Raw genomic sequence first — 22,331 nt, forward strand, 5'->3', positions numbered from 1 at the left:
ATTCTCTCAGATCACGGACAGTGTCTTCAGAAGCTGAGATCTCGAATCCCCTGGTCTGTATTTCACTTTCACCTTCTTCTTGTGGTCTTTCATTTTCCTCAGGGAAAGTAATAGTTGTGACTAGACTCTCTCAGGCTGTTATGGGTCCCTTAGTAACCAGCTACATGTTGTTTTTTGTCCTTTGCCAGTGTAAACCCCTGATTCTATTACCAGAATTCAAAGTTTTACTGGTCACACTTTAATTTCACACATCTTCTAAAGAACTGTAGCCTGCTACCATTTTAACCTCATATGTCAGTGCTGAGGTGACAAAATGGTGACTTGTTCAGTGAGTTTCATGCTATGTTTACAGTTTGAATGCAGGCCTTTGTTGGGCGAGGTCTGATGATACAATGCACTGTTTTGGGGTCCTCAATGCGGTGTCCATCAAACGTTTTTAGAAAGTTGTGGAGGACATATGGGGCTTTTCCTATCAAGGCTTCTGACTGGCCATTGGAGGTTTGATTGGCTGTGTAGATTTTTTAAATGCCACTATAGCACAAAAATTTCCACTGTGTGACTGAAAGTCAGCTACGGCAGCCATTTTGTGGCTGTGCCCGCCACGCTGTTTCAAAAGTCCAGAGGGCCCTGTAAGCTCAAAAAAGGTTATGGCTCCCTTCAGTTTTATTATTCACTTTAAAACACTATTCTCCAAAGTTCTGGGTGGCATATAATAGAACACTGTACCACATAGAGGTTGTATTTTTTTTTTAAGTCAAGGCCATGTTGATGATCCATGTTTACTTTGGTAAGTTTTACTTCTGCCTTTTGGTAAAATACTAGGGGCAGGGGCTGGGGTGGGGTGAGCAAATGTGGCAAAACCCCACCAGAATACAAATACTTCTTCCATTGTTTTCCTGCCTATTGGAACTTTCCACGTTCAAGCAGGGAAAGGAGATGACAGGGAATTCTTTTTGTGGGTGTGGAACAGCAAGTTGGTAGAAGGTAGAAGAGTTGGATTTATATTCCCCCCTTCTCCTGTAGGAGACTCAAAGGGGCTTACAATCTCCTTGCCCTTCCCCCCTCACAACAAACACCCTGTGAGGTAGGTGGGGCTGAGAGAGCTCAGAATAACTGTGACTAGCCCAAGGTTACCCAGCTGCCGTGTGTGTGGGAGTGCACAGGCTAATCTGAATTCCCCAGATAAGCTTCCACAGCTCAGGTGGGGAATCAAACCCAGTTCCTCCAGATTAGAGTACACCTGCTCTTAACCACTATGCCACTGCTGCTCCTCGTATTAAAAGTACTTCTGTGGCACATTAACACCCAATAGAGTGGAAACAACAAGGTAGCCAACAAGATGACATTTGAGTCAGACTCTTTCCAGCAGGGGCTTCACTCCCTCATTCAAAAGAATGGATTAATTGGCACAGGTGTCTGTAACCTGTGGCTCTCCAGATGTTCATGGACTACAAATCCCATCAGCCCCAATTGGCCATGCTGGCAGGGGCTGATGGGGAAGTGCTCAATCCATGTGAACCTCTGAAGAGCTCCCAGGAATTACAGACCTAGTAGTATAAACTTGAATAACATATATACCACTTCTTTTTAAATTAGTTCAGTGTGATTCTTTCACATCCTATCCTCACACCAACCCTATGAAGTAAATTAGGATGTGAATGAGGCAACTGGCCCAAGAACCCCATGAACATGACGACTGAACAGGATTTTAACCCAGCTTTCCTGAACCAAGGATGGCTTCCAGGCTATTTTGCACAGTAAAATACAGATGCGAAGTGCATTGAAAGTGCATTATTCTGCATGTGCGGAAGTGCCCTTAGAGAGACCTGCTTTCTACTGCAATGAAGGAGATGGGGGGAAAATGTGGCAGGAAAAGACGCAATCTAGGTACAAGTCAGCTCTCTGTGCAGGTGACTGACGTCTTTAATCACTTCACAACATTGTTTTCCAATAATTTTATTTTATCTAAAAAGTAGTTTGCATATACACAACGGCTCCCGCTTGGTAAAACAAACCGGGGCTTTTAACAGATAATAAATAAACTGAAGAGAAAGAGCCAATTTATGCAAGGCGATTCTTCTGTCGTTCGAAGGGACACCGATAAAGCGTTTCCTCGTGTTACAGAGAGGATTATTTTTTGTCACCCCGCCAGTGCCTGCAAAACGGATTTGTATGTACAAAGTATTTAAAACAACTGCGTAATCTGCACAAGGGCTTCCCTTCTGAACAGAACCTTCATAAAACAGGGATACGTAAACACAGCGGAAAGCCAACCGTGGGGAAAAATGGATCCCAGTTCTGATACGGTGTGTTGGCTGGTGCCTCTGAACAGTATTGTTCCCTAGTTTGAAACCACATTGTGTAAAGAATAGGGCCTGTTAGCTCAGATAGGACGAGGAAAAGGGGGGGGGGGTATTTTGCAATGCTTCGTGAAGTTTCCTGCTAGCCCAGACTTCTAGAATTTTCAGACAGACCAAGAGGAACAGGAAGAGGAGTCATGGGAAATTGGGTATAGGGATGGGAAGGTACTAAAGGGATGAGTGGGGAGGACAGTTTGGAGACAAACTGGAGTCTGGGACATTCGAGACCTGGCTTCTGCTTTGCTCTTTTTCTGGCGTTAGGAGTTTGCCAAAATACGATGCTCACAATTCTGCAGGTTCATCTGAAGTCATAGGGACTAGAAACAGACATGCGGAGGTTCTTCCAAGGTGCCTGTTCGTGGATTTCTTACAAAAAACAGGCCACGCACAGCTGAAGCCGGCCCTCCAAATTATGCCAAGAGCTAACTTAAGGTTGTGAAGAGTTTTCAACTGTGTCCATCAGGCCCATTGTTCTATTTTGTTGTTCTGAAAAATTAACTGTTGGTAACTTCCTAGGGCTACAGCAGGGTGGGTGGTCGGTCAAGTAACACACTTGAAAGGCCACAGGAATCATGTTAGACTATTTTTTGTTAAAGAGAAGCCTAAACCAAGCTGCTACTCCTTGCTGGGTACTCTGTACAAAGCAGGAAGTGACCCCCTCCCTGGCATAGACCCCAGAGCTCTTCCACTCTCTAGATTTTCAGGCTCTTTTTGTTCAGTGAATTGGTCATAGAAGCATCCTTAAAAGACAGCCAGGCTACTCTACAGCTAAACTTCTCCGGCAGCCTACATACACTCGACAAACACTGCTGTGTGAGCAATACTGCACTGGCATATTACAGCTTCAAAGCAGTTCTGTCCACCCGAGTGACAAACAGCATCTCTCAGGCCAAGGAGGGCCTTTCACAACACTTCCCGTTGTGGGATCCTCTACTTGCAGATGCTGTGGACCGAGGTTCAGGACTGTCTGAATTCAAAGCTTGCAGCCCTAGCTAGAGTTGCCGTCTTCAGCTTGGGAAATCCCTGGAGATAGGGAGAGGAGAGGGTTGTAATGCCATACAGTTCACACACCCCTCACACTCACACACACTGTTGATTGCTGTAGCTGAGAGAACAATTGTTATTCTAGAAGATCTCCAGGTCCCACCTGGAGGTTGGTAATCCCAGCCCCTTTCCATACGCCTTTCTGTATCAAACCGAGCCAGAATACTATCATTTGGAAAGGCAAGGCCGTTAATTCTGACACAATGCATCTCTGAAATTCACCATAAAAAACTGAGCACGGGAACATATTAAAAGGTGCTAAAACAGGAGCCCGTAATGCAACTAATATATTTTTCCGTTGTTGTGGTATCAAACTCTAGGGTGCAATCTAAAGCTGAGCATTGACGTCCTTGTGATTTCAATGAGGGAGGAGTAAATAGCCCTGGGCTCTTGTTTGTGACCTGCTAGGGCAGAAAGAGAGGTAAATGGCTAGCTTTAAAACTTATGTGCAGAGAGCTTCCCCAGCCTGCCACAAGTTATTCATGCCAGAAACGCACCTTGGGAAATGTAGTTCCCAGCTACTTGACCACACCACCACAAACACAAGTGTCGGGGAGGAGCCGGTGGTGTTCCTCTCTATCTCGGCTTGTACATCCAATCTGCAAAAGGAAGAGAGGCTGCAATTCACCCTTTGTTGAGGAAAGGGTTGCTCATTGGTAAATGGTGTCCTTCGAGTGGTCACTCGTGCAGTCACCCAGGCAGGACGACCTGTGCCTGCACAGAGTACCAATTGCAGAGCTAAGCCCAAAGTTATTGCTTGCAGAGACTCTGCTCAACCCAAGGACAGCAGCAGTTGTGCTGAGCCACATGCATTTATTCCAGCCTTCCACTGTCACACTGGAGTGTAGCGAGCTATATTTCTTTTCCAATCCTTTCAACAGTTTTTTGGTGATTTTGCTTGTCTATAGCTTTTCAGACAGTGCTAGAAAGGGCATGTTATCTAACACACTGGCTGTTCGGGTGGCATCAATACCAACAATTTTCAGGGTGTAATGAACTTCTTATGACTTTGGAAAATGCTTTTGGGAACAGGCTCTCTACTCAGATTCTGTGTCTCCTCCATATGCCAAGCCACTGGGACCCACTTCCTCAGTACCAGGCAGGAGTCAGCCTAAACCACAGGTCCTGTACAATTTCAAAACCAATTTCCATTTTTGTATTGTCGAAGGCTTTCATGACCAGAATCACTGGGACGTGGCAGCCATAGATGCAGGCAAAACGTCAGAAAATACTACTGGAACCACAGCCATACAACCCGGAAAACCCACAATATCCTAGTAATTTCTGGTTTTGTCTGTTTAATCCTCTCCTAAGCAACAGAACAAGGAGATATTGCACTTGCTGCTGAAACTAACTTTTCAGTCAACGGGATTCTGATCTATACGCTGCGAAGCCTTGCATATTGTACAAGTGCAACGCACAGCGACCATAAAGAAGGAGCGGTGCATTACAAACCGCCAATGTTTGTATTTTAAGGGTAGGAGTCTCTGCAACATCTCTCCTCATAGCACTGGAAGATGTGTCGACTGACTTGGAGAACACAAGAACAGGTAAACAGTGAGATTCGGGTTAGGAAACAATTGCTACAAACTTAACACATATACACACACACACAGTATACTTAAATACATAAATAAGTTGTGCAATGGACGATGCGCTACCCCACCCACATGCACCATGTGCAGGCAGGAAGGCGCAACCTTCATTTAGTCCTCAAAGAAAGAAAAGGAAGAAGAAAACCAGAAAGATCTTTGGAGTTTTGTATGTACAAAAACTGAAAATATAGATTATAATATATATAATATATATATATAGATAAAGATATTATTTGTTCTCTGTACAAGACTGGTAGGAAATATCTTACGAGGAAGAGGAGGGGAGGAAGGTTTAGGCCTACAGCTTAAAAAAATACATTATAGTAACGTCGAAAGACTGGGCAGAGTCACGGGCCACAAACAGGGATGGATGGGGCAAGAATTTAAAAAAACACAGCAACACAAGGGGGAAACTCGCGGGCCTGACGCGGGTCTGCTTCTCACATGGCAACGCTGGGTGATTCACTGCAAAGTCAGAGATCCACGAAGCGCAACTCAAGGCAGAACAAATGACACTCGTCCAGGTCTACAAGGAAGTACTTCCAGCAGCAGGCCAGGTTTCCTGGGCTACAAAATGAATGATTGTGTAGCCAGAACCATTTTTTTAAAAGGACTTTGCAGAGCGGTCTGAATCTTACGATCAGCTCCTTGCAAACCAGCTGTGCAAAATCAGGCCTCTGCTTAGAAGAGGAGGAGTTTCGATTTATATCCCCCCTTTCTCTCCTGCAAGGAGACTCAAAGGGGCTGACAATCTCCTTTCCCTTCCCTCCCCCTCACAACAAACACCCTGTGAGGTGGGTGGGGCTGAGAGAGCTCTGAAGAGCTGTGACTAGCCTAAGGTCACCCAGCTGGCAAATGGGGAGTGCACAAGCTAATCTGGTTCCCCAGATAAAGCCTCCACAGATCAAGCGGCAGAGCGGGGAATCAAACCTGGTTCTCCAGATTAGAGTGCACCTGCTTTTCACCACTACGCCACTGCTGCTCCTAGAAGAAGAGTGTCAACTGCCTACCTACTGCCTTTTCTCCAGTATCATGCCCCCGCCCCTCTGCTTCCTTCATCAGCACCAACCTGATGTTCTGCACGGGCAAAGGTACCCCAGGTTAATGCAAACGAGGCTGTCTCCTGAGGGCGATTCACAAAGCTCACCACAGCTGCTTCCATATAAAGGCCATTCTCTGCGTATTTCTCGCTGCTGCAAACATGAAGGACTTGCAGTGACAAAGAAGAGTCCTCACAGCAGTTCTCTCAAAGGTTCCTTGATGCGCAATTCCCTGTGACCCCCATTCCCGCCCCTCCGCTTGAAGGGGTTTCTAAGAAATTGCTAGATCTATGTTGTGTTAACAGACAACGGCCTATCCCAACAACCATCTGATGGGAAGTTTTTGGCTCTCGAAAGCTTATGCCCCTAGAAAGGTTGAAGGAGATTATTACCGAGGCTCACATAATGCTAAGCCACAGGTAATATTGGGGAGGGTTCTCCAGATTAGAGTGCACCTGCTCTTCACCACTATGCCACTGCTGCTCCTAGAAGGAGAAGAAGAGTTTGGATTTATATCCCCCCTTTCTCTCCAGTAGGAGACTCAAAGGGGCTTACAATCTTCTTTCCCTCTTCCCCCCACCCTCCACCACAACAAACACCCTGTGTGGTGGGTGAGGCTCAGAGAGCTCAGTAGAGCTGTGACTAGCCCAAGGTCACCGAGCTGGCGGGTGTTGGAGTGCACAAGCTAATCTAGTTCCCCAGATCAGCCTCCACAGCTCAGGCGGCAGAGCTGGGAATCAAACCCGGTTCCTCCAGATTAGATACGCAAGCTCTTAACCTCCTACACCACTGCTGCTCAACTGCCTACCTACTGCCTTTTCTCCAGTATCATGCCCCTGCCCCTCTGCTTCCTTCATCAGCACCAACTTGATGTTCTGCACGGCATGACATGAGAAAAAGGCCCCAACGTTCCCAGTGCTGGCTCCTGGATTGCAAGCCGTGGCTTTGCAGGCTGGCGATGGCATGCCTGCACTGCATTATAGTCTCTCAAGGGCCGACCGGTCCACCAAAAAAGTTGTACTGACAAGCTCAGGTAACAGAGCAAAGAAATAAGCATTTGGGGTCAGGGGAAGCTAGACTGGCAGACATGCACGCAACCTTTGAGCTCTGCAGGACTCTTCATCAGGCAAAGATTTCTGCCTTGAAGAGTGCTATGAAAACTGCAAAGCTTTCACCCTTTTTAACATCAGGCTAACTTGGTCCAAAACAAAGTATTTCACTTCCTGCCAAGTGCCCCGTTGTCCTTTACAGCCACCAGCTGCTGAGCTGCCGATTCACTGGGCATGGCTGCCCCAAATGCACGTTGTCTACACACAATTAGGAGCATCTGGATGAAACCAAGGTGCCACCGTTTTACCAGCACTCTGCATCGGGATGGCAAACCAGATTGTGTGCAATTCTGTGCTAAGGAAACTGTTTGTGCACCCAGAAATACTGCAACGCCACAGAGATGACGCATCTGTTTTGTTAGCTTTGCATAAATAACTGTTTCTGTTAGATCAGGGGGCACCGAGACCCTGCCCCATAACTGCTGGAAATCTTATTTCAACCATCACTCCGGCCTCCTGAGAGTTCACCAAGCACCACCTACACATTTCCAGGCATCTCAGAAATCACGGGGGCTAGAAACTTGATTTAAACGCAAGCCAATGAAAACACAGATTCTCAGGACACTGCAGCCAATGCCAAATTCCACATTCTTCTGAACCTCGTGCAGAATCTACAGAAGACACCCAGTCCGGAACGCCCGCGAGAGATCACTCAGTTCATCTCTTTTCAAGCTGACTGGAGTAAAATCCACCTTTTTTTGTGCACGCGTCTCAGTCGGGGAGGAACAAACCCGCACCAGCCCACGAGAGTCTGTTTATGCGCCCCGCTTTAGTCCAGCGAGATTATATCTGGCCGGCAGCTCGGCAAGACGGGGCTGCCTCCGACCGTGTTGTTGTGCCCGTGGTTCTCCCGCAAGGCCACGGAAGGAGAAGACACAACGCTGTTCAGGCGGCCGCCGGGGGAGGAGGACCCAACTGCGCCGTGGGATCCCACCATGACGGGAGCGAGGGGGTTCATGAAATGTGGAGAGGGGCCGCGGTACTGGAAGAAGTGGCTCAGGGTGTCCTGTTCATCCAGGGAGGTGATCACGGAAGGGCTGTAATGCTGTTGGGGGGGGGAACAAAGGAAAAGACGTGGGTCACGGACCCTTCAGAAAGGCTACATGCAGTCAAAAAAAAGGCACAAGGAAAATGACCAGCGATGCAAAACGGCCAAACTGTATACGCTACGGCAGATACGTATTGGGGGGGCATGGCGCCCGGGGGCAACACCTCCTACGTGCACCCCACCCCCGTGCTCGGGGGCGGTTCCAACAGGCATTGCAGCAGCAAGCCAGCTCCTGGGCTGGCCTGCTGCCGCAGCACCTGTCGGAGCCGTCCCCCCAGCCCGCATCCTGCCCTCCCCAGGCCCTCGGGCACCTAGAGAAGGCCAGCTCTGTCTTTAAGTGCCTTCCCCACGCCAACCCAGCTCTTCTGAGTCGGCGCAGGGGAGGGGAGGCATTGTGCCCCTCTCCCCCACCGTTACACCTGGGGTCATTTGACACACACACACACCAGTCCCTGTTGAAGATACACCACTACACGACAATGCTGGATTTCCTTAAAAATATGACAAGAGCTGCAGCTGGAGGTTTAAAGGAAACTTTAGCTGATGAATTGCTTTTCAATTTCAGTGCATTCACTGAATAATTTAAATTCATGCATAAAAATGGGTTGAATCCTGTGGCTGTTTTCCTGTAGGAGGAACTTTGAGCCTTTGCCGAAGGAAAGAGCTGTTGCAAGCAGAACCAGCTGATGGTACACACTGCCTTGGAAGAAGCTTTCCCTCCCTGTGTAAGAGGATGTCAGAGGAAAGGGGGAACGCCTTTTCTAAGAGAGAATGGGGTAATAATTAGAGTGTTGGGCTAGGATCCAGGTTCAAATTTCCCCTCAGCCACGGGGCGACTTTTGGCCAATCATTCTCTCAGCCTAACATACCTCTCAGGGTTGTTGTGAGGCTACAATGTACACAGGAAGGGTGCTGTAAGCCACTTGGGATACCCATGGGGGGGAAATGCAAGAAACAAAATAAAGGATGCCTCCAAGGACATATTGTGCACATCAGGGAAAATAAAGACAACACACTTTATTCGTGTGCACCTCGAATAGCAATACTGATTTGTATTCAAGCAGGCAACCACTCGACTCCTTCCATAGGTGTCAAACTTGCGGCCCTCCAGATGTTATGGACTACAGTTCCCATCACCCCCTGCCAGCATGATGCTGGCAGGGGATGATGGGAACTGTAGTCCATAACATCTGGAGGGCCGCAAGTTTGACACCTGCGCAACAGTTCGTGTACACGATTAGTCAGCCAAATGTTGCGCTCTTGGTTTAGATGATAAAGTACAGAGAGAATGGAAAAACCTACTTTCCCCAGGGTTGGAAAGGACTGCTGTCCCCCACTCCCCCCCAAATCAACCCATTACAAGCCAGACCACCATAAACTACCGTAAGAGAGAATGAACACGGTTGGTGGATGTTCACACAGCAAGCAGCTCCAGTGGCAAAACTCACACCTGGTGGAAAGGCAAAAATTTCCTCCTGACCGAAAACCAGTGGCTCAAACATGGCACATCTCCAAGATCCATGCAGAGCATCAGAAAAACATTTATTCGGCTACAACTCCGTGCCCTGCCCCATACATATGCTAAGCCATTGGAACAAATGATGCTGTATTAGCTCAGGAAGAGGAAAGCAGTGTACCAGTTTACCAGGGTCTCACCAGACCCCTCCCCACCTCTTTCCCACAACTCTAGCAGCAAATCAAAGGGTGCTTTGCCTTTTTTTATACATCTGCACAATAATTCTTTTTTTTTTAAGTAGTGCAGTTTAATGCATTAACGGTGCCCAAAAGGAAACCCCTGAGAAACGGAGACACAGTTCACACGGTGTCATCTCAGAAGAAGCCAGGTATGACTATCACCGTTCAGGGAGACGTGGCAACTTCTGCGGGAACTGGTTTGTGGGCTGCAATTGGTTGCCAAGACAGAGACGGAATTGTGGTTTGGAGGAGAAGAAGAAGAGTTGGATTTATATCCCCCTTTTCTCTCCTGTGAGGAGACTCAAAGGGGCTTACAAACTCCTTTCCCTTCCCCCCTCACAATAAACACCCTGTGAGGTGGGTGGGGCTGAGAGAGCTCCAAAGAACTGTGACTAGCCCTAAGTCACCCAGCTGGCGTGTGTGGGAGTGTACAGGCTAATCTGAATCCCCCAAATAAGCCTCCACAGCCCAGGCAGCAGAGCAGGGAATCAAACCCGGCTCCTCCAGCTTAGAGTAGAACTGCTCTTCACCACTATGCCACTGCTGGCCAAAGAGGAGGCCGAGCAGGGGTAGCCCCTGCGCCCCGGCACCATATTGTCCTCCCTCCCACTATGAAAGCTGACTTTGTGTGGGCCAGTTTCATCTCTGCCCAGGTTTCCCATCAAGGGAAGCTTTCGAAGAGCTGAGACGTGCTGGACAGCAGCTCCTCAGAAAACTCAAGGAAACTGAAGTGCCCACATGGTAATTCCACCTGCTCAAAAGCAGGCTCCCTGCAAAACTCCTGACTGTACTAAACCTCCTCATTCCTGACACAAAGTCCCCAAAAGGAGAGGAAGAGCCAAGTTAAGACTCCAGGAAGGGAAGCCGAAGGAAGGTCTCCCTCTTGTGGCTCAGCAACAGATCACACGTTCCTTTGAGAAACGTGCAGAGCTGTTTTAAAGAGCCACAGAAACTCTTCATGGGTAAAAGTGGAGATGGCGTAAAACGGACTCATCCCCCCCCCCCCCACTACGGTTCTACTGATTTGATGAAGGAATTAAAGGAAGACTGGAGAAGGTGGGGAGATGGAAGAGAGGGGAAAAAAACATACCTGGTTTTCACTTTGAAGGAAGGAAAACAAATCCAGACCTAGAAAAACGAAAAGGGGAAAAATAACCTTAATGGTAAAATAAACATATTGGGGAGGGAGGAAGCAGGGGTTAAAAGAAAGAGGGTGGGATGTTTCAGCAAGGGCCGGGTGTTCTGAAAATGGGCTCGGATCTCCACTCTCCGTTTGGCTGGGGGAGGGGTTTGGAGATGCTAATCTCATCTTGTTATTTGAATATAAAGCTTTGGCCAAACAACCCCTACTGTTCTGAGGGCAGGAAAAACTTGGAAGGAGTGAAGTTAAACTGGACAACAGTTGGCATTTGCTGGCGAGAAGAGCTCAACTCAAGTTTCAAGCTTTTTTTTTTACAGGAAACACTGCAAGACGCAGGAGGGGAAAGAAGGCATTCAAAATGGCCCACAAAATAACAGCTCTAGGAGAGATTCCCGAAGTGCCAAAATCTTTTTTTTTTTGTAAGTAGCACAAGGTCTCTCTCAGTGGGCTGGATATGGGGTTGGGGGTTAATTCTCCTGGGCTTTCTGGGCTCGGCGGTGGATTTTTTGAGCCCGTCCTATTGGCAGTTCACGTATTTATTTTAAAGCACAACTCAGTTCTCTGGATGAGGGTTGGACAACTTTACACCAAATTAAATAATGGTAATGATTTTTAAAAGAAAAATGTCAAAGGAAGATGGAGACAACCTCAAAAGCCCCCAAACTGCTGGGGACTCTCTTTCTCAGCTTTCATGCATGAGCATAAAGAGGGGCAACTTTGAACATGTGCAGAGGGCTTCCTTCCCCCTACCCTGTAAGCACAGGTCTTCTCCCGTGCCCGCCCCCCTTCCACTAGTCTACTGACACGAATAGATTACAGAAAATGAGTTCTGCCTGGTTTCTCACACAGCATCAATGGAATTGCATCCAGCTAGTTTTCTGTCAGTGGAAGGCTGAAGGCAGGGATTTCAGACCCCCAATTCCTTTCCTATGCTGTCAGTGAAGGTCTCTTGACTCCCAGGAGCAGAAAGGGGGGAGGGGTCTATGTGCCACACCACAAGGCAGGCAGGAGAAAGGAAGCTTTGGGCATGGGTCAGCAAATGCAACTCACAATCTGTAGGCTGCATCAGCACACACACACACCCCTGTCCAGATCTCCCTCCACTGGCCAGGCTTAGCTGAGCCTCTCTAATGGATTCTATCTTTGCCTTTTCCACTCTGCAAGCTCTGCCATCATCACCCGCCATCCTACTGAACTCACATTTCCTTACAAAGCTCCACAAACAAAGATCATGGTAGAGTGAGCTATCAAGAACCTCCACATTCACACGCAGTCAACCTCTGAATACCAGGGCTAGAAGGCAACACCAGGAGGAGGTCTTGGCCTCCTTGCCCTGCTGTTGGCTCTCCAGAGGGGCCGGTTGGCCACTGTGTGTAACAGGATGCTGGACTAGATGGACCACTGGTCTAAACTAGCAGTGCTCTTCTTACATTCTTAAGACAGCAGATTCCCCCACAAAAGCAGCACCGTCCCGCTTAATACTAACCAGCAGTACTCTGGCATTCTACAATTGTAACTGTTAAAAAAAACCCCACTGATTTTGACACTCTCCATTGAATATAGCAGCCCTAAGAGAGTCCTTTTCGAGGGTGTTGTGGGTTTTCCAAGTTCTTTCTTCCCTTTGTTTTTTTAAAAAAGTCTCTAGTCCTGAAGGTTTCAAAAACAGGCCAGAAAGCATATGAAGAATGCCTGGAGAAATCTTATTTGGTGGAAAGGATTGGGACAAGGGCCCCTTCCGCACATGCAGAATTATGCACTTTCAATCCACTTTCACAATTGCTTGCAAGTGGATTTTGCTATTCCTCACAGTAAAATCCAGCTGCAAAGTGCATTGAAAGTGGGTTGAAAGTGGATTATTCTGCATGTGCGAAAGGGGCCAAGGAGGCAAGAGCTCTGGCGCTTCTTTCCCAGGATTAGCAGACGCAAAACAAGAAAAAAAGGCAAACGTACACAAAGGAGCCTCATTGCCACAGGTCAAGTTCTTTTGTGGAATATGTTCCAAATACGTATGGAATAAGCACATGAAAGAACACAGTGCATGCATCCACATAAACAAAGTTTACAGACATTCACAGCGTTATTACTGGAAAAAAATGAGAGCCCAAATGCAGGGAAGCTGCAGCACAGACATGGAATGGAACAGATGACATATAATCCTATGTTAAACTCTTCTTCAGCGTTCCCTCTGCCTTCACAAACAAAAGGTGGGGGGCTACTACAGGCATGATAAAACAGAAATCCAGTGCTACCTTCCAACACACGAATGCGCACACTGGAATAAATGGTGCTAAGTCTTTAGTGTATCACTGGACTTCTGTTTTATGTTGCTACAAGAGACTAACACAGCTACCCCTTTGTGATTACAAGAGGCATGGTCTTCTCTATGGTGGCACCTTGTCTAGGGAACTCCTTCTCCAAAGCGATTCATCTGGCACCTGTATTGCCACGCTTCAGGCACAAGGTCAAAACCTGCCTGTTTCACCAGGCTTTTAGTTGGCAAACTCTGAACGGTTGGTGCCGTTGTTTCTGCTCATTTTAAGAAAAGCAGTAACCTGTTCTGTATCAGAGTTTTAGCTCTGTTTTTAGTTGCTTGTAAGTTGCTGTAAAAATCCTACAGGTCAACAGGTACAGCACCAATATAAATAGGCTTTTTAGTTCCATTTTGGGTGTCCAACTCTTCCCCGTTTCTCCGCCAGGTTTTTCCCAATCCTGTTTAAAGAGGCTTTCCCAGATAATTTGGCCAAGCTAAACCCCTCTGCGCATCCCAAACCAATGGTTAGTACCAATTTCTGCTGCTAAAGGTTTGATCTGGTAAACTGGTACACAGCATCCGCTTTATCTTACCTGGAAGTCCACCTTCTTCCTAAGGAAGGGCAGGGGGAGGATTCAATTTCCCTCACCAAGCTCTATTTGCTGACCAACTCACTAAGAATTCAGGTAGACAATAAGAGCTGGAAGAGAGGGACCCGACTAGGATAACACCAAAAGGTCACAGAACACACAGCTAACACAGATGGGCAACCCTAACCCACAATCGCCTACGGACAACCAGACAAGAAAACTTTACAAAGCTGTGCATTTCTGCAGTCACTTTTATGTAGGGGCAGGCAGACTAAGGAAAATTATCAAGGGCTAGAAACTTTGGTGGACATTTGAACAGCTGTGTGTGTCTGTGTGGGGGGGGGGGGAATTGCTGCTTGTAGGAGTAATTAATAGTGCAAAAAGTTTTAAAGCAGACAAGGCTACAAACAGCTCAGTTTATTCTTGGGTGCCTCAGGGATAGGGCAAAGCCTGCTTCCCTTACTCACCTTCGCTTCTTGGAGAAGACAGGTAGTGGCAAGGTTGCTCTTTTGGTCCCAGACAGGCAATTCAACAGCATTTAAAAGCCAGGCAATTGTGAGAAGCATTAAAGAGATATATCGATATTTCCTTTGTTTAAACGTCATAAAACCATTCCATGCTGGAGAGGCGGGCAATACTCAGGTTTGAAGGCCAGTTCCATAGGTGTCAAACTCCGGCCCTCCAGATGTTCATGGATTATAATTCACAGCAGCCCCTGCTAGCATAGTCAATTGGTCCTGCTGGCATGGGCTGATGGGAATCGTAGTCCATGAACACCTGGAGGGCCTGAGTTTGACACCAATGTATAATCTAGTCCCTACGTAAAGAGGTCCTAAAGATTAAACTGAGACTGACTGACCCTCAGGCTAAGCAAGGAAGAGAAAATTACCTTGGATATCTGAAGGGACCTGGTAAGAAGGGTGGTAGTCTGGGATTGGAAGGCTGGATAGGTAGTCGCTGCCAACAGCTGCCATCGGGGGGCTCCGCAAGACTGAGGATGGTTGGTGGTCGGCGCTTATACCCCTGCAACGAAAGGTACAGATAATCAGACCTACACAAGGTAATTTAGGCTGCTTCCATACAGGGATTTTACTTGGTTTTGGATAAGATTTGGGGAAAACATCTGCACCTTCACCTGACGATCCACTTCTTCCACCTTCCCTTGTTTTTGCTGCAGCCAAACCTCGTTGGCTACGATATTTGAAGGGAAATTGCAGTCTAAGCGCCTTTGCACGCCATGTGGCCAGGGAAGTACGTATTTTTGCAGGTTCTGCCTGTGTCACTGCCATTTACCTTACTTTAGACCTCCCCCCCCCACAAATAGCCATCCAACCCCTTCACCAATGGGTAGCTTTAAAAACAGCCACTGGTAACTGACAAACCGCTGGAGTTCACAGCTCTACTGTTCAGTGATTCTCACTCAGTGGCTTGGAAGCCACCTGTGGCTCTCTGACATGCCACCTGTGGCTCTTCTGAGCACCCCTCAGAAGGCACCCACTTGTGACACCCTCCCATGTTTCAAGAGAAGTGCCCCAGGCCCCTTGTGCGGTGGGCACTGTGATTAGCAGGTGGTTTCCACCTTGAAACAACTGCTACTAGAGCAGGGGTCTGCAACCTGTGGCTCTCCAGATGTTCATGGACTACAATTCCCATCAGCCCCTTAAACGTTTAAACAAACATTTAAACAAAGCATGGCCAATTGGGGAAGATGACGGGGAAGGCAACGACAAACCACAATTGGCCATGCTGGCATGGGCTGATGGGAATTGTAGTCCATGAACATCTGGCGAGCCACAGGTTGCAGACCCCTGTACTTGAGGCATGGGCAAGCTGGTTGACTCAGTCTTCCAAGGTTGGTAAAACAAGCAACAAGGTTGCTGGGGGTAAAGTGTAGATGACTGGGGAAGGCAACGACAAACCACACAGTGTAGTCTGCCTAGGAAACATCATGATGTGACGTTGCCCCGTGGGTCAATAATGACCCGGTGCTTGCATAGGGGACTAACTTCACCTTTTAAGAACATAAGAAAGAGCCTGCTGAATCAGACCAGAGTCCATCCAGTCCAGGACTCTGCTACTCGCAGTGGCCCACCAAGTGCCTTTGGGAGCTCACATGCAGGATGTGAAAGCAATGGCTTTGTAGTGCTGCTGCTCCCGAACACCTGGTCTGCTAAGGCATTTGCAATCTCAGATCAAGGAGGACCAAGATTGGTAGCCGTAGATCAACTTCTCCTCCATAAATCTGTCCAAGCCCCTTTTAAAGCTATTTAGGTTAGTGGATAACGTTTAAAAAGCTCTCTGGTGCAGTGGGAAAGGAAATGGCTGGGCGGGTGGGGAGGGCACGGAAAGGAAAGTGTAAGGAAAACAACATGTGGATGCTGAGCTGCTGCCACAGATGCCTCTGCATTCACGGCAGCACAAGTGGAAGGAAAAAGCGTGGACGCAGCAGCCCAAGAGGGACACTCAGCTGTGATCTGAAACCTGAGCAGGGTCAGATACGGAAAGCCCGACTGAAGCGGTTCCCCTACCCCTTGGGTCCCACTGCAGACGGAATGGCTGCCGTGGTGACCGGACACTGCTTCTTTGCAGGGGGCTCCTCGTCGTCCGAAGAACTGTCTAGCGTGAGGTCTATGACCTCCACTTTCTTCTTGCTGTCGGCTAGCTGCTTCCCGTCGGGGCCCACCAGGTACAGGGAATTTGCTGCCAAGAGAAGGAAAGAGAGGAGGGTCAGGGCGGGATTCAGACAAGACAAGGAGCAGTCTGAGAAAGTTTAACTTCTTTGTTTGCGATCTTTCTAATGCTGAAAACCTTACATTGGAAGGGGAAGAAGGGAAGCCTTTTCAGTGCCCCCTAACAGCCGAGTCGAGAGCAAGGAGTCTGGACACAGAAAGATCTCCCTTCACATTAGAACATAAGAACAAGCCTGCTGGACCAGACCAGAGTCCATCTAGTCCAGGACTCTGCTACTCGCAGTGGCCCACCAGGTGCCTTTGGGAGCTCACGTGCAGGATGTGAAAGCAATGGCCTTCTGTGGCTGTTGCTCCCGAGCACCTGGACTGTTAAGGCATTTGCAATCTCAGATCAAGGAGGATCAAGATTGGTAGCCACAGATCGACTTCTCCTCCATAAATCTGTCCAAGCCCCTTTTAAAGCTATCCAGGTTAGTGGCCATCACCACCTCCTGTGGCAGCATATTCCAAACACCAATCACAAGTTGCGTGAAGAAGTGTTTCCTTTTATTAGTCCTAATTCTTCCCCCCAGCATTTTCAATGAATGCCCCTTGGTTCTAGTATTGTGAGAAAGAGAGAAAAAATTTCTCTCTGTCAACATTGCATTTCTACCCCATGCATAATTTTATAGACTTCAATCATATCCCCCCTCAGACGTCTCCTCTCCAAACTAAAGAGTCCCAAACGCTGCAGCCTCTCCTCATAAGGAAGGTGCTCCAGTCCCTCAATCATCCTCATTGCCCTTCTCTTCATTTTTTCTATCTCTTCGACATCCTTTTTGAGATGTGGCGACCAGAACTGAACACAGTTACATTACATGCAAGTGGCCTGAGGTATTCAGTGGCCCAGGACAACTTTGGAAAAAGGATTACACACGTTCACGGAGGAGGAAAAAACCCCTGATGGCTGTCAGAAGGACCCACGAAGGCAAAGAAGTGCCTTGACCTGTGTGGATGAGATTTCCTATCTTTCAGCACGGGGAGAGAGGCAGAGGAGCCTCATGGCTCAACGGCAGAGCCTCTGCGTTGTGTGCAGAAGCTCCCAGATTCTCTCCCCAGCAGAAAAAGGAACCTCCAGTCTGGAGATGGCCTCTCTTGCCTGAATCCCTGTGACAGCGGCTGCCAGTTAGAAAACCAGTGTTGAACAGGGAAGAAGAAGAGTTTGGATTTATATCCCCCCTTTCTCTCTTGCAGGAGACTCAAAGGGGCTGACAATCTCCTTGCCCTTCCCCCCTCGCAACAAACACCCTGTGAGGTAGGTGGGGCTGAGAGAGCTCCAAGAAGCTGTGACTAGCCCAAGGTCACCCAGCTGGCGTGTGTGGGAGTGTACAGGCTAATCTGAATTCCCCAGATAAGCCTCCACAGCTCAGGCGGCAGAGCGGGGAATCAAACCCAGTTCCTCCAGATTAGATACATGAGCTCTTAACCTCCTACGCCACTGCTGCTCTTGCACAGGGTATTCAGTAGAACCGCTTCCTGCACGGGGTATTCCGTAGCAGCGCAATGCACAGACTTCAGACATCCCCAAATGATAACCCTCTTCATTTTGCCCGTGGAGACACCATGAAAGAAACAATCAGGTGGGGAAAAAAATCCCCAAATGAGAAAAAATATATCAAAAAGAAGGCTTAAAGGCTTCCCTACTATCCAGGTCCAGCAGGAAATTCTCTCATCCCCAGCCCCAACATCCTGCCTCTGAGAAACTTAAGAAAGGGAGGGAAAATGGCCCCCATAGTAGTCTTTACCACACAGGTTTGGGGAAATTCTTAAAATGTCTCCCAAGAATTTGTGAAGAAATTCCATTCTCCCTAGGTTCTGCCCCATAAATTTCATGACTCCTGCCTAGACATTATTGCACTCACTTATAAGCTCAGGTGACAAATTAGGCTTTTATTATTCAAAAAGGTGCTTTTCCAACTTCATCCTCAAAACCCCACCTCCTGAAGGATGCTTTTCCTGACCCACCCTGGCATCACCTTATTTGTAGCTCCTTGTGCCCCTTCCGCACATGCAGAATAATGCACTTTCAATCCACTTTCACAATTGTTTGCAAGTGGATTTTGCCATTCCGCACAGTTGCAAAGGGCGTTTGAAAGTGGATTGAAAGTGCATTATTCTGCATGTGCGGAAGGGCCCCTTGTGCCGCCATCCTGGTTTGTTTCACACTTCCCACACTGAATTCTCCTACGCCCATGGTGGCGAACCTTTGGCACTCCAGATGTTATGGACTACAATTCCCATCAGGCCCTTCCAGCATGGCCAATTGGCCATGCTGGCAGGGGCTGATGGGAATTGTGAGTATAAAATTCTGGAGACATAATTCACCACCTGATTAATCCTACTGAATTGGCCAGGCGTAATTGCAGTATTTTTTCTCCACTCTTCCGTGCATCCTCATTTTTCTATTGCAAAGCCCAGAAACTTTCTGCACTTTTTTCTCCACTGGTTCTTCATGCTTTTCCAAACCACTGCATTTTGATAAAGCAGGAAGAAACGACGAGGAAACCCACAGGAAAAAAACACAAATGGGAAAATGTGGACCCAGGGAAGCTCAGGAAAAAAAGCTGTAGGTCGGCACCCAAACCAATGGAAAACCTCCATGTGAAAATCTCTAAGGAAGAAAGGCACCACTTCCACGGTTCTTTCTAGCAGCAGATGCTCTCATGTTAGTGACACTGCTCTAATGTTCAAATACAAAGAGCAGCAGCTGCCAATCGCTCACAGAGAACGCATGCTCCACGGTCCTGGTTTCCCTTACCTTCCACCCCGTTGTAAGCCGACGGCTGGCAAACCTCCTGGTTTTCTTTCTTGGGCTTCATCGGGCACCACGAGCCGTCTTCCATGAACTGGATCTCATCGCAGTCTGTGACCAAGTTGAGGATTTCCACGAACAAACTGGGTGAAACAAAAATGGTCTGAAATGGAGAAAATTGCCTAAGATCCTTTAAGAAGGTTTGGGGGAGATGTGGGGGTAGAGGAGGAGGAGAGGGGCAGATGATGGCAGAAGTTCTGCCTTCAAGGAACTGTTTTCCCCATTCTAATTTGCCTGCCAAGAAACCCTTGCCTGCATGTTGCAGAGAACTCAGAAAAACTGTGTCTAGCCCAAGGTCACCCAGCTGGCATACCGGTATGTTGGAGTGCACACGCTAATCTGAATCCCCCAGATAAGCCTCCATGGCTCAGGAGGCAGAGTGGGGAATCAAACCAGGTTCCTCCAGATTAGAATGCACCTGCTCTTAACCACTACACCACTGCTGCTCCTCCTTTAGATGGAAGGAAGCCAGGATTGGTTCTTTCCTTCAGGAAAAGAATGTCTGGGAGAGAAGTGGGTGCCAGGAAACCCATGGGGGGGGGGGGGGGCGTCATGGCACACATGGGCATCACGTTGCAGTTTTAGTCTCCCATGAAGGAACTCTGGTAACCAGTGTCAGCAAACAAGATGTTTCTATGCAAAGTCGCTGCGAACAGAGCAGACGCTGATGAGCTAGAAAAAAGATCAATGGTCCAACGCAGTGTTTCAGCTGTTTGGCTGTGGTAGGAAAAACTGGTCTTCCAGGGAAGTTTCTCTCCCTTAACTGGGGAGCCCCGGGCTGAAACCACTACAATAAGGTGCATGAATGCAAATGCTGACCTCACTAGCCAATAAGGTGGCCAGCAACTGTGAGCTTTTTGGGCTCAGAGTGACAAAAATTCGGAAAATGCCTCCTAACTTGACTCTATCGGTATGTCACACTCCGCCCCACCCCTGAACAAAAGGAAAACCATTCTTTACATATTCATGTCACCACCAATCACAGTTCTGAAGGTGACAGATCACAAGTTGACATGGATGGTTGAGAATCCACTTTAAGCAGTGGGTGATGGTGCAGGGTCACACACATTTCTTGGTAACTCAAGCAGGGAGAATAGTCGTTGTCGGGTGCTGGTGAACCCTGGCGTGTCACCCCTAATGTCATGGCATGTCACCTTTGACACACATGTCATAGGTTTGCCATCACTGTCTCAGGCATTACCAAGAGGATGGCATGTGTCCTGGAATTCCATACAAGAGCAGAATTCAAAACCTCAGCTTTTAATTTTTTTAAAAACTTGGTAGTTCCCCAAGTCAAATTCTGCACCAACGCAGAGTAGGATTTGTGACTAAATAAATTACAGAAAGAGTGCAAATTAACGTGTGACGTCGCATTATACTGAGCCAGACCACTGGTAGAGATCTTTCCCATCATCTGTTTCCCGATCCTTTTTGAAGTGGAGATGGAAGCTGGGATCTTCTGCGTGCAAAGCAAATGCTCCGCTGTTGAATCATGCCCCCAGCCCACGCTGAATTTGATTTCTGTGCCTAATTCCTTCAGTTCCAGTAGTCACTGTGCTGGATACAGAAGCTCTGTTTCCAGATCAGTGAAATTTAGTTCAATATCCCATGCACAAGATCACCTCCACCGAGGCACAAGGGTGTGTGGCAGTGTATAGAAGCTGCAGACTGCTCCAAAACCAGTTCTGTGTGAGTTCAAGTCTTGTGTAAGGAAAACACAGAGGGGGCGACTGCATTAGTTCAATTTTCAAAATGTATATAGGTCACGCTTACCCCACTGCCTCTTTATGGCATGAGGTAAGCCTACGACCTCCCTAAGCAAAGAGCATCATGGGAATGAAAAAAGGCTTGGTACAGAGCAGGCTAAGAAGCTGGAACCCAAAGATTCCTCCTCAGTTACCCATCAATGATCAAGGCCTCGTAGGGAGCCTTCTTGTCACAAACGGGACAAGTCCACGTGGGCTTCTTTTCGTTCATCTGAAGATAAAGGGCACCATCAAAGCATTGGAGGTGAGTGCAGGTGTACGCTCGACAAGGTACAGTCAGCCTCATCTTGCCCAGCTGGAAGGAAGGAAAGAGTGGTTGAGTTGGCTAGAAATGGTTCAAACTCCCAACCTTTTGGTCTGTTATTACCAACCTCTTGAAATGAGAACCCTGTCAATCAATCAGGGTATACTCCCAAGGCATCACAGGGCAAACTGAAAAGCTTCCTTAAATAAGATGAATCTAATCTCTTCGTTCCTTCATGCTCAATCAAACTGATTCAAATAACTGAAAAAAGCTCGTATAGGAATTCAGTGGGGTGGGGTGGGGGGAGATATCAAAAATTTCCGGGACTATTAAAACAAACCTGGAAAATAACAGAAAAAGGGTGCAAACTCCTACTGCTCAATCGACACTGTAGTTTAAATCTCCCCTCCTCATCTACTGTTTGATAAGAATTCAGCAGCCATCCAAACTTGGCAGAGAGCTCTGGGTGCTGTCATGTCTAATTCAGCCCTTAAATGATAAGATTCTGGAGACAAAGGCTGCCCCTTACTACTTACAATAACAGCGCAAGTCATCGTGTAAACTTTGCTGCCTGAGCAAGGAGTATGGAGAGTGGAAACTAGCGTGGGTGGGTGGGTGGGTGGGGGTTTAAAGCTATGGGTCTTATCCAACTTTCAAAAGTTGCAGAAAAAACCAAAACAATTCTTGCCAGCTTTGGGTTTTTTTTCCTGGTATCTGAGTCCACCCTTCTGCATTAAAACTGCAGATACATGTACCCATCACCACCAGCATCCCTTGCAATTGCAAGACAATACTACTGAGGGGAGTCCCACCCCCTTCTTTCCCCAGCTAAGGAGACTTCTTGCATGGGATTGCACCTTAAGTCAAGAGCATAAAAATGGAATTCACCAATCCTGTGATGGTGCAG

At 47.7% G+C, this 22,331-nt stretch overlaps 1 protein-coding gene across 3 annotated transcripts in view; it reads right to left on the minus strand.

Moving 5' to 3' along the window:
* Positions 1-6,737: 6,737 nt before the first annotated feature.
* The window catches only part of PIAS3 (protein inhibitor of activated STAT 3), a 47,630-nt gene continuing 32,036 nt past the window's right edge, over positions 6,738-22,331 (minus strand). For all 3 annotated transcript variants that reach the window (XM_048513722.1, XM_048513730.1, XM_048513739.1), the window contains 6 exons: positions 21,315-21,475; positions 19,361-19,497; positions 16,402-16,573; positions 14,763-14,896; positions 10,982-11,019; positions 6,738-8,193 (listed from right to left, as the gene is read on the minus strand). In XM_048513722.1, coding sequence (XP_048369679.1) covers positions 7,918-8,193; positions 10,982-11,019; positions 14,763-14,896; positions 16,402-16,573; positions 19,361-19,497; positions 21,315-21,475 — 918 coding nt within the window. In that variant the 3' untranslated portion in view covers positions 6,738-7,917. The remainder of the gene's footprint in view (positions 8,194-10,981; positions 11,020-14,762; positions 14,897-16,401; positions 16,574-19,360; positions 19,498-21,314; positions 21,476-22,331) is intronic.

This window comes from Sphaerodactylus townsendi, linkage group LG01 (genome assembly GCF_021028975.2).
Source record: "Sphaerodactylus townsendi isolate TG3544 linkage group LG01, MPM_Stown_v2.3, whole genome shotgun sequence".
NCBI lineage: Eukaryota > Metazoa > Chordata > Lepidosauria > Squamata > Sphaerodactylidae > Sphaerodactylus > Sphaerodactylus townsendi.